The sequence below is a fragment of the Octopus bimaculoides genome, chromosome 5 (genome assembly GCF_046866305.1).
Source record: "Octopus bimaculoides isolate indiv1 chromosome 5, ASM4686630v1, whole genome shotgun sequence".
NCBI lineage: Eukaryota > Metazoa > Mollusca > Cephalopoda > Octopoda > Octopodidae > Octopus > Octopus bimaculoides.
In genome coordinates, this window is record NC_142932.1 from 86,895,994 (window position 1) to 86,908,923 (window position 12,930).

Below are 12,930 nucleotides of genomic sequence, written 5' to 3' on the forward strand. Positions count from 1 at the left end.
TAACCTTCACTTTATATTCACTATAATATTAGAATGAGAGCTGAAATATTTTCTGGTTCTGAATAGGATCTTTGGGATGTAGATTTAACAGTGTTATTCATGCGCATGCATGCTTAGGCACACACATGCATGCGTGCATGTCCATGTGTGTGTGAGATCAAAATGAGATAAAATTAGTAATTGTGGAACTTTTTATCTATATATAAACATAGAGGGGTTTTGTTGTTGTTGATGTAAACAGAGATTGTAGTAAAAGAAAGGCTTGAAAACAATATTACTGAGATTCCCAACAGTAGAAGAGAACCAATTAGTGATATGTTTGTCATCACTCATTTGAAATATTATTCATTGAAATGTCATCACCCATTTAAAATCTTACCACTTATTCAAAACATCTTTCATTCGTTTGTCATGGTTTCGTTCCTTTCATTTATCCTTATTATTTTTTAAAATATAGTTTTTTTTTATATCTTAGTTGATGAGCTCTTAATAAGTGGGATAAATTTCAACAATGCATTGATTGATTTTTGATAATAAGTACTATATTTTTAATAATGTATGTGATATTTGTTAATAAATAGGTTAATTTTTAATAATTGGGATGGGGTAGCTGTTAATAATAAATGTGATGTCTTAAATTATATATTTTCTTTCCAGAACAAACTCAAGATAAAAACACATAAACCTAAAAACTTTGCCCCATATTAAAGCTGACCAGTGAAAGTGCTTCTGCTGTTGCGCCTACAAAACAACTTGAAAATAGCTTGAAGATTCTGCAACATTCAGCTGTATGTTCTTGATTTGAACTACTGTTTAATAAGGAATGAAAATATAAAGTTTATGAAACTGTGTCCAGAAACTCAACTTTCAAATAACAAGTGCAAATAATGATTTTAAGAAATTGTTTTTAATCTTTAGAACCAGAAGTTTCCTAAGTGTTCTGAACAGTTTCTCAATTAATTTCTTTGTCACTTTATGAACTTTCAAATGGCAAAAGTCTCTACATTTTCAAAGGCCAAAAGTGAAAATTGCTTCACAAGTCTTGCAACTGATGATGCTTTGTTCCTTTTTTTACACCAAAAGTAGATCCTATCTTTAAATAACTTTGGGGAAGATCAGATTATAATTCCTGCTCATTTGATTAGCATGGCTTAAACTGTTTGAGAAGTCTTCAAGTGAGGTCTGCTGCACTAATGCAACCTCACAAAAATGATTTGAAAATGTGTAAAGAAGAAAACTATGATTGTTTGGGCTATTAATTAGAAATGGCTCACTCATGTCTTTAATGATTAAAGAACAAAGAAATTTGATTGCTTCTTCTTTTCTGCATGATAATTAATCCAAAATTATTCTTTGTAAAACTAATTTATATATGTATATTTTTAACATAATCTATTTCTTTGATGACATTGTGGACTGATATATCAGTTGTAAGAAGCAAAACAGTTAAGGGAATAAATTTTGGAATATATTGCTGCCAATTTGAAGGCTTTATATGTGTGTCTTTTCTTGATATAAATATCTAATATTTGGGATTTATTGTTCCAAAATAAGGTCACATTATTATGCAAACATTTACCAAGTTTGTGTTGAGATAGTCAGACATATATTGTGTATCTTTTAAATACATAACAACTGGTAATAACAGCAAACATGAAATAGAAGTACAACTAGGGACAGCAAGAGAGCCATCTCATGTGGACACATTCCTCTCTTATGACATCACGATTCTCCGTCACACACTGTCTTGCAACACAAAACACTTCAAGTCTTTGGTTCTCACGACGTAGAACATTGTCAAATTTTTTCTCGTCTGCTTCTCCTCTGGCTAAGTAAACCTGTCTCCTGGCTTCCCTTTTGGCAATCTGATACAATTTCCTGCCACCACCATTCTTCCAGTCCTTCCATGCCTCTTTCTTTCCCCTAATGGCCTTGTCAACTACATTGTTCCATCACCGCCTTATCTTTGGTCGAGAGGGGACTTTGCACCATCCACAGGTCTGGTCCGTAACCCTCAACAGGTTGTCCTGTGGAAAGCTCCAGTTGTCTTCCACATCATGTGATGCTATATCCCCTTTTGTTTTGTCAAAAGCTCCAAGTAATATGTCTCTAAATCTCTGTCCAAGCTTCCAGACCCTTCTCCATGCTGGTCATTTTCTGGGTATCCATTTAGCACTGATCCTGAAGTCACTAACTACTAATCTATGTTGTGGGGGGTGCATTCTTCACCTGGGAAGGTTTTGGCATTTATAAGTAGCCATCTTTCCCATTTCCTGGCAAGGGTGTAATCAATTTGACTAGTGTGTCCACCAGATCAGTAAGTGAATAGGTGACTGGCAGGTTTCCTGAAGTTAGTATTACAAACTTTTATTTTTGTTTTATTTTTTGCTTTCTTTAATACACACACACACACACACACATATATATATATATATATATATATATATATATATATATATATACTAGCTGGAGTACTCGGTAATCCCCGGGGGTAAAGATGTTCTATTGAAGCACCTTATTACTCTGATATAAGAAAGTAATTTCGTTATAACTGCCACAAAAGGTGTATTTTCCGTCACGAAAAAGTACAAAAAACTGTCAGCTGGAGGAGGGAGAGATTTTTGGAGGTTGGTGAGAAAGTACTCTGACTTGTCATGGCATTTTAAAGGTGAACTTTATGAAGGCTAATTTATTAAAGTTAATATATAAATGTAGTGCATATGTAAATAAATATATGAATGAAGTGTTTAATGTTTAAGAATGAAATGAAGAAAGTGCAATAATAACATTCATACTCACTGATGGTCGCTCTCAGTAACTACCTTTAGCTTACGGAGTTCTTGTTTTTATAATTATCGATAAGCAGCCAGAAGGGCTAGACATATTGTTGAGAACAAATGATTTTGTTGGAGATTTATCTCCATTCCAGCCCCTGGTGGCCTAGACGGGTCAAGTGGCAAAGACATTATTCTGCTTAGAGAAGGAATCTGGGAAATGTATAATTACTGTCATTTACAGAAAAACTATTGCTTTACCATGAGAAAAGTGTTGAAGTGTTAAGTGAAATTTGGCAATCAAGAATTGAATCCATGCTATGCTTGCATGAAGCCACTACAAATACGTTGTGGAATAAAAAATTTATCTACTGTCATGGAAAAAGTGTAACTGTAAAAATGCAGAATTTCGGAGTAATGGGCATTCAAAAAAGTATGTATGAATGAAGTCTTTAAGGTTTAAAATTCAAATCAAGGAAGTGCAATAGTAATGAGTAGTGTAATGCAGAATTAGGTTGGCTGATCATGAGAATCAAATATTGATCACTTCGCTAAAAAGTGCAGGTGGTATGGGTTATTTCCCTTGAGTTTAAATGAAATATTAGTAATATGTAGTAGATAGATGGATCCATTGCATACTTACTATAGATTTTTTTCAACAATCTAAGTAAGTATGTCATGAGGTTTCCAGATATGAGTTTTACTCATGTATCAAATAAAGTATAAAAGTGATATTGTCTGCAAAAATTACAAATTGGACACACAAAAAAATCAATATTCAAAGTAATCGAACATAAACAATGAAACCTGTAAAATATTTCTAAATTCGATGGCTCAATTAATTTCATGAAAATGTTGTATGAACTGTAAATAAGCAATAAATATGATTTGTAAAATAAGTATAAGTGATATGGGGTGTCCCAGCTGAATGTGGGGTAGAAGTTTGGTTTCATTTTTTAAGAATTATAAGTATTCAAAGTACGAGTTCATTGTATTGGGACACACTTATTAAATACATTCTGGAATCAAAAATTTATGCATTGTCATCGAAAAATTTTAACTGCAAAAATGCAGAATTATAGGAGTTATGGGCATTGAAAGTGTACATGCATCAAGAAAGTGCAATAATAAGGTTTAGCAGTTGAAAACTGAGTAGTGAAATGCAGAATTAGGTCTGGTGATCGTGAGAATCAAATATTAATCGCTTCGCTAAAAACTAACAACTGTAAGTGCAGATGCTATGGGTTATTTCCCTTGAATGTTTAAAAAATATAGTGCGTATGCTATGGGTTATTTCCCTTGGGTGTTCAAAAAAAGATTAGTTATATGAGGTAAATATAAAGATCCCTTCCAGGGGCGTATTGTCGATTTTTTTCAACAATCTATGTATGTCACGAGGTTTCCAGACATGAATTCTATTCACGTGTCAAGTTTCATCAAAATCAATAAAATGATGTAGGAGGAGTTAGATAACAACGCCACAAACAAACGCATACCGATTTTCCACATATGTAGTAGATATATACACACACACACACTTATGAAATACACTTTAATTGAAATAAAGTTTCCCCAAAATTAAACATATCTAATATAATAAATGTGAATGTCAGTGTGTCACACTTTTCAACTTTAATAAATCCTTTCTACTGGAAGCACAAGGCCTCAAATTTTGGGGGATAGGATTAAGTTGAGTACATCAACCTAGTACATAACTAGTACTAATTTTATGGAATCTGAAAGGATGAAAAGCAAAGTTGATCTTGGCGGAATTCGAGCTCAAACCTAACAGCAGACAAAATATCGCTAAGCATTTCACCTGGGGTGCTAATGATACTGCCAGCTTGTTGCCTTAATATAGTCTAGTATAATAAATGTGAATGTCAGTGTGTCACACTTTTACTCCTGGAGGCAGTAGCCCATACCATTTTGGAATCAGGCTGTGAGTAAATTGAAAACATTCCAGGCTAAATCCAGACCCACAATCCTGAAATTTTGGATTCCAATGTTTTCATTACTGCAATTGTTTTTGGCAATCTTTTTACATGATTTTTTTGTGACGAATATGATCATCATTGAGATATGACTCTGGAAGAAGCAATTGCAACAAATTCTCCAAAACAAGTCAGAGATCTGTTTGTAGATCTTCCCATTCAGGGTCAGTTGCTTAAAAGCTAGTATGTATGTATATATATATATATATAAAGTGATACACAAACAGACAGATAAATAAAATATTTGATTTCGAAATATATTGTAATTATAGTGGCCATAGTGAAATATATTGTAGCCAATCTATAGCTTCATGATTCTTTTGCAATGATTTCTTGACTAGATGGGAGCTCATAACTATTTGACAATCGCAAATCCATTTATATATCTTGCAGTAAACCACTAAATATTTTCTCAAAAGTGTATCTATGGTTCATGTGTGACTTTGAAAAACTGAACAGTTGGTATTGATTTCTGGATAATAAGTAACTAAATGGCTTGTGGTCTGTCAGTTCAGGCCAAACAACACACATTCCAATTTGAATTCATCATCATCATCGTCGTTTAACATCTGCTTTCCATGCTAGCATGGGTTGGACGATTTGACTGAGGACTGGTGGACCAGGTGGCTACACCAGGCTCCAATCTGATTTGGCAGAGTTTCTTTATTTGGATGCCCTTCCTAACGCCAACCACTCTGAGAGTGTAGTGGGGGCTTTTACATGCCACCGGCACGAAGGCCAGTCAGGCGGTATTTGCAATGGCCATGCTCGAAATAGTGTATTTTACGTGCCACCTGCACAGGAGCCAGTCCATCGGCACTGGCAACGATCACGCTCGAAAGTTTTTCACGTGCCACTGGCACAAGTGCCAGGAAGGTGACGTTGGTAACGCTCACACTGGTGCTATTTACGTGCCACCGGCACGGAAGCCAGACAGCTGCTCTGGCAACGATCATGCTTGGACGGTGCTCTTAGTGCTCCACTGGTACAGGTGCCATCACGATTTCGTTTTTGCTTGCCCCAACAGGTCTTCGCAAGCCGAGTTTAGTGTTCCTACAAATTTAGTTTGATTTCGATTTCACTTGCCTCAACAGGTCTTCGCAAGCAGAGTTTAGTGTCCAATGAAGGAATGTTACACGTAAGTAGGCTGGCTACATCCCTTCTCACACACAGCATATTTCCAAAGGTTCTCTCTCTCTCTCTCTCTCGCTCCTATCACTCTCTCACTCCTCCCTCTCTCTCTCTCGCTCCTATCTCTCTCTCTCTTACTCCTATCTCTCTCTCTCTCGCTCCTATCTCTGTCTCTCTCTCGGTGAGGCCTAATGTTCGGAGGTCATGCTTCACCACCTCATCCCAGGTCTTCTTAGACCTGCCTCTTCCACGGGTTCCCTCAACCGCTAGGGTGTGGCACATTTTCGCGCAGCTATCCTCATCCATTCTCGCCACATGTCCATACCAGCGCAATCGTCTGTCTTGCACACCACAACTGATGCTTCTTAGGTTCAACTTTTCTGTCAAGATACTTGGGTTCGTGCCAGGTAAAAGCACTACTGATGCCTTATTTCTAGTGAGACAGTTGCAGGAGAAATACCTAGCTAAGGATAAACCTCTGTACCTGGCTTTCGTTGACATGGAGAAAGCCTTTGACAGGGTCCCCCGATCCCTTATCTGGTGGTCAATGAGGAAACTTGGGATAGAAGAATGGTTAGTGAGAGCTGTGCGAGCCATGTACAGAGATGCTGCCAGTAAGGTGAGGGTTGGAAATGAGTACAGCAATGAATTCCGGGTAGAGGTAGGGGTCCACCAAGGTTCCGTCCTCATCCCCCTCTTATTTATCATAGTCCTCCAGGCAATCACAGAGGAGTTCAAGACAGGTTGCCCCTGGGAGCTCCTCTATGCTGATGACCTTGCTCTAATTGCGGAGTCACTATCAGAACTAGAGGAGAAGTTTCAGGTGTGGAAGCAAGGTCTAGAATTGAAGAGCCTTAGAGTCAACCTAGCTAAAACCAAAATCCTAATAAGTAGGAAGGTAGATAAAACACAAACCCCTTCAGGTAGATGGCCCTGCTCAGTATGTAGAAAAGGAGTAGGTAGTAACTCTATAAGATGTACCCGGTGCAAGCTATGGACACATAAGAGGTGCAGCAACATCAAAGGCAGGTTAACTAGGAAGTTAGTTTTTGTTTGTGGCAGATGTTCAGGTGCAATAAAGACTGTAAACAAACAGGAAACAACTTCTATCTCATTCCAGGGTGAAAAACGAGAGGTAGTCGATAGCTTCCGCTATCTGGGCGACCAAGTTAGTAGTGGGGGTGGGTGCACTGAAAGTGTAGCTGCTAGAATAAGAATAGCCTGGGCAAAGTTTAGAGAGCTCTTACCCCTGCTGGCGACAAAGGGACTCTCACTCAGAGTAAAAGGCAGACTGTATGACGCATGCGTACGAACAGCCATGCTACATGGCAGTGAAACATGGGCTGTAACTGCTGAGGACATACGTAAGCTCGCAAGGAATGAAGCCAGTATGCTCCATTGGATGTGTAATGTCAATGTGAATACCCGTCAGAGTGTAAGTATCTTGAGAGAAAAGCTGAACATTAGAAGCATCAGTTGTGGTGTGCAAGAGAGACGATTGCGCTGGTATGGACATGTGGTGAGAATGGATGAGGATAGCTGCGTGAAAAAGTGCCACACCCTAACAGTTGAGGGAACCCGTGGAAGAGGTAGGCCCAGGAAGACCTTCGTACATTGGGCCTCACCGAGGCGATGACTACTGACCGAGACCTTTGGAAATGTGCTGTGCGTGAGAAGACCCGGCAAGCCAAGTAAGATCGTTGCCAGTGCCCCTGGACTGGTTCTTGTGCGGGTGGCACATGAGATGCACCATTTTGAGCGTGGCCGTTGCCAGTACCGCCTGACTGGCTCCCGTAGGATTTTCGAGCGAGATCGTTGCCAGTGCCCATTTCGAGCGTGGCCGTTTTCGTGCGGGTGACACGTAAAAGCACCCACTACACTCTCTGAGTGGTTGGCGTTAGGAAGGGCATCCAGCTGTAGAAACTCTGCCAAATTAGACTGGAGCCTGGTGTTGCCATCCGGTTTCACCAGTCCTCAGTCAAATCGTCCAACCCATGCTAGCATGGAAAGCGGACGTTAAACGATGATGATGATGATGATGATACTTACACTCTGTCGGGTATGCACACTGACATTACTCATCCATCGGAGCATACTGGCTTCATTCCTTACGAGTTTACGCATGTCCTCAGCAGTCACGGCCCATGTTTCACTGCCATGTAGCATGGCTGTTCGTACACATGTGTCATACAATATGCCTTTTACTCTGAGTGAGAGGCCTTTTGTCGCCAGCAGAGGTAAGAGCTCTCTGAACTTTGCCCAGGCTATTCTTATTCTAGCAGCTACACTTTCAGCGCACCCACCCCCACTACTAACTTGGTCACCCAGATAGCAGAAGCTATCAACTACGTCTAGTTTTTCTCCCTGGAATGAGACAAGTTGTTTTCTGCACATTTACAGAGTTTATTGCACCTGAACATCTGCCACATACAAAAACTAACTTCCTAGTTAACCTGCCTTTAAGAGGGATATAGGTCTGCTGATCTGTACCAATATTTCTAAGATCATACCTGGAAAACAATTTCTTTTTTTATTTGGCCTTAGAAGAAGACTAATTTTTCAGATGAATCCTACATAAATTTTGACTTAAGAGTGAGAAGTTGCTATTTTGAGGTAGAAACGTCAAAGAAATTTGTACAAATAGTAGGTGCAGGCATGGCTATGTGGTAAGAAGTTTGCTTCCAAACCTCATGGCTCTTGACTTGGGCCCACTGTGTGGTACTTTGGGTGTCTTCTATAGCTCTGGGCTGATCAAAGCCTTGTGAGTGGATTTGGGTGATGAAAACTGAAAGAGGCTTGTTGTACAAGTGTGTGTGTGTTTACTGTCTCCTTGCCTTGACATGTGATAGCTGTAAATGAGAGTCACCTTAATGCAAGTGGTGTCCTTCATTACCAATCTTCTGTGAAAACATGCCTGGTCATGGAAATATCTTATATGGTAACAATTGAGGGTTAGCAACAAGAACGGCATCTGGCCATAGAAAATCTGTCTCAGCTAATTCTGTCCAACCCATGCAAGAATGGATAAGTGGATGTTAAATCAATGATGAGTATATCGGCAACTCTGACAGTTGCTCTATCATAACATAGATGGATGGTAGCATCTTGGACAAGTAATATATCACAGCAAATATCTTTTCCATTTCATTAGAACATTCAAGTTTTCTTATCTACATGTCCACAAGCTTTTGGGGATTTAGCTTGACACCGTGTAAATTTGGGCGTGTGAAGCAATTCTGATTTCTTTAGAAAGTTTCTTCTGTTTAATAGGAAACCTGTATCCAAACATGCATATACATTATTTTCAGTATCAACTAGCAGCATATTGTACAGTATATTCTGTCATCATTATCTAGTCTGGTGAATTGCCAGACCAATACAACCCTTCCATGCCAGATGTCCTGATTGAGTGATGTGGCATGAATGTCTGGCTTGGGTTACATTGGTCTTTTGCTAGCTAAAATATCCCATCTGTGTACACCATGTCTTTGGATGATAGTAGTTCGCTAACTGAACAGGTTGATCCTCACTATTGATAGTTTGTTGTCTATTCATCTGCTCATCTTCTAGTGATACTTGCCATTGATTTAATAAGATTCATTTGCCAAAAATGTTCACTTCTACCATGCTACATCCAATGATATCAATCCTAGCTCAGATGGTTACATGCGGTTTCACTTGTAACTGAGAACCTGACAGGTACTACTACTCTGTGTCAGAGCAGACCTGGGAACAATATTGGCTAAGAGGTGGTTCCATACTCCTCAAAATGCCGGAACGCACAAACCAGGACTCCACTAGTAGATACAGTTCGAAATCATACTGGGTATGATGAATTTGAATAATTGATGAGAAGAAGAATAATGGAAGATATGAGATGAAAGAAAAAATTAAATGATGGATTGTAGCAACTTCAATGGCTTTAACAAAATTAGACCATATTGGGAAATATAAAATTACAATAATAACAAATATTTTTTAAAAGCCCAACAGTGAATACAGCTAAACACTTGGTATGAGTTTTGGAAGTTTGATGGTGAAAGATAGCCAAAGAACAGTTTTTGAATTGAATCGTTACAGAAAGATCCTTCACATTTTATTTCACGAAATAAATTGTCAACCACAAAGCTGTTTCTATAAATCATTAAAATGAGGAAAACGAAATGGTTTGGTTTTGTAACATGACAGACAGCAAGACACTCTACCTCTAACGAATATGATATGGAGATGTCTTCATTTTTTTTTTTTTCACTTGTATCAGTCATTGTACTGTGGCTATGCTGGAGCTCTGCCTTGAAGGGTTTTGGTTGAGTAACTCAATCCTTTCTGGTTTTCTAAATTACAGGGACATAAACAAATGAACACCTGTGTGAGAGGACAGACACACATATGACAGGCTTCCACACAGTATTTGTCTACCAAACTCACAAGGCATTGGTTGTTGGCCTGGGACTGTGGTAGAAGACAGTTACCCAAGGTACTATGCAGTGGGACTGAACCTGAAACCATATGGTTGCAACACAAGCTTGGACAAATGTATGATAAAAGAAGTACAGGAACATGAAGGGAGTGGTTGAGTAACATCAAGGAATGGATAGAAAGAAGATATTTTTAAGCATGAGGTCAGTTGATGATCTGGAAAGATGGAGAGAGAAGATTGTATCTTTTGATGAGCTGGGGTACCAACTGGTTGTCAAGCAGTGGTAGGGACAAGCACAGATACAAAGTCACACACACACACACTCACGCACGCACGCACGCACGCACACACATACAACTGGCATCTTTCAGTTTCTGTCTTCCAAATTCACACACAAGGCTTTGGTTGGCCAAAGGCTATAATAGAAAATACTTGCCCAAGTTGTCATCTAGTGGGACTGAACCTGGAACCATGTGGTTGGAAAGCAAGCTTCTTAACACACAGCCACTCCTATGAATTTCATAAACTTTTGAGAGAACGTGTGTGTGTGTGTTTGTATGTACCTTTGTCTCGACAACATGTGATGCATGTAAATGAGCCCCACCGTCATACAAGCAATGTTCATTGTTTCCAATCTTCAATGGAAAACACGTTTATGGGTAAATATTATCTTGCTTCGAAACAGGTAAGTGCTGACAGCAGGGTGGGCATCTAGACATATAAAATCTGCCTCAACAAATTCCATCGGACCCATGCAAGTATGGAAAAGTAGACGTTAAATGATTAAATAATGATGATAATGACATTATATATATATACATATATATATTCTGACAACGATCTCTTGTGATGCAATAAGGTTAACAGTATTCCCTATTGAAGAAGTCTAACAAAACTAATATATATCCAGCGTTGTCACTACTAGGTCAAACAGTCGCAATGTATTTTATTTTTAATGTATACAAATTCTAGAGTTGTTTCCTCTCTGTCATTGAAATAATGGCCCTGTCTTTATTACTGGCGTAATTTGAATTAAAATTAAACATCCTGCAATCTTTGTTGTAATAAGTATCACGTTAAATACACCCACCGTCTCTGTAAAATAAGCGTAACTTGTCGAATGTCGGTGTGTTCACTTAATATGTTTACCTTTCCTACAAATAAATAGAGGTTTCTATGTTTACTCTGATGGCAAAATGCCAAAGACAAAACTTTTGTTGATGTAATTCGACACGATTTTCACATTAGTATGTTGACTTCGATCATAGTGAAAAACAGAACAAAACAAAACAAAACGTACTGCTTGCAAATTCATTATTGGATAAAAAAAATACGGCTGAATTATTAGGAGGAACACAATTGCCTTGTGACCGTTTAGTGCAAAGCAAGGTGTGCGACTTTCTTCCGTGTATTTGTTGTTTCACTTTTCTATTTAAGCCAATTGAATTGAAAATATTCTAAAAAATGCCTCTAATAATTTATGGTAAACCACTAGGTGCTGCTCTACCACGTCCACTTAAAGAGTTGTGGGAATTTTTTCCTCCCTTAAAGGTCAGTTACTATCGATTTTGTTATGCTTTCTCTCTTATTTTATGAATTGTCAAACCTTATTCTTTAAATTCTCATTGTTTCAGAGCTTGAAAAAGTGATTGCGAAATCCCGTTATATTGATATAATCATTTAATAAAAACTAATTAGTAATGCATCTTTAAATAAATATTTTCACAAATTTATCGATGTCTCTGATTTAAAAAGAGCCTGCGATCGATTCCTTTTTTTCTACATTACGTAGCAAAAATGATTATTAGGTGGGGCTAATGCAGTTTCGCAACTCTTCTTGAAAAATGCATTTTTCTGACGGAGATTACGAACATGCAAAAAAAAAAATTTTAATTTCTTATCCCCCCCCCTCACACTCCCATTTAAAATTTTGAAAAAGTTCAAATTTTTTTTTCCTATGTTTTAGATGACAGAAATTCCGAATATGCCAGAAACCACGTTTTCAAAATTTTAAATTCAGTAAGCATATAGATATGTGTATTAAGAGATAGATAGATATGAAGCCCGTCGTATATGTGTATATATATATATATATGTCTGTGTGTATGTGTTTGTCCCCCCGACATCGCTTGACAACCAATGCTGGTGTGTTTATTTCCCCATAACCTAGCGGTTCGGCAAAAGAGACCGATAGAATAAGTACTAGGCTTACAAAGAATAAGCTCTGGTGTCGATTTGCTAGACTAATGGCGGTGTTCCAGCATGGCCGCAGTCAAATGACTGAAACAAGTAAAAGAATAAAAGAATTCGTAATCTCCGACATCTAAAACGTAGGAATCCAAAAACATTTTTTTAAAAATGCATTTTTCAAGGAGAGGTGCGAAACTGCACTAGCCCCGATTATTGATTTATTTCTCTGGACAATCAACACCTTTCATTATTTGAAATTTTTTCTCCATCCCGATATTTGTACAGAAAAGATTTCATGTTTGTGTGTGTGTGTGTGTGTGTGTGAGAGAGAGAGAGAGAGTGTGTGTGTGTGTGTGTGCGTGTGCGCAAGAGTTTATAAACCAACTAATAATTTTGTTGATTTAGCTATAGGAATGTATGC

General features: G+C 38.1%; 2 protein-coding genes across 7 annotated transcripts in view; both read left to right on the plus strand.

Annotated features, from left to right (window-relative positions):
• The window catches only part of LOC106879335 (WD repeat-containing protein 89), a 32,752-nt gene extending 31,271 nt beyond the window's left edge, over positions 1 to 1,481 (plus strand). Inside the window, exon 14 of the mRNA XM_014928844.3 lies at positions 658 to 1,481. Coding sequence (XP_014784330.1) covers positions 658 to 708 — 51 coding nt within the window. The 3' untranslated portion in view covers positions 709 to 1,481. The remainder of the gene's footprint in view (positions 1 to 657) is intronic.
• Positions 1,482 to 10,805: 9,324 nt separating this feature from the next.
• Positions 10,806 to 12,930, plus strand: part of LOC106879332 (protein N-terminal asparagine amidohydrolase) — a 30,506-nt gene continuing 28,381 nt past the window's right edge. For 2 of the 6 annotated variants that reach the window (XM_089352529.1, XM_089352527.1), the window contains exon 1: positions 11,696 to 11,870. In XM_089352529.1, coding sequence (XP_089208655.1) covers positions 11,784 to 11,870 — 87 coding nt within the window. In that variant the 5' untranslated portion in view covers positions 11,696 to 11,783. Of the gene's footprint in view, positions 11,005 to 11,605; positions 11,871 to 12,930 lie in introns of those variants that run through there. The other 4 variants (XM_014928841.3, XM_052968359.2, XM_014928839.3 and 1 more) reach the window with 4 other exon arrangements.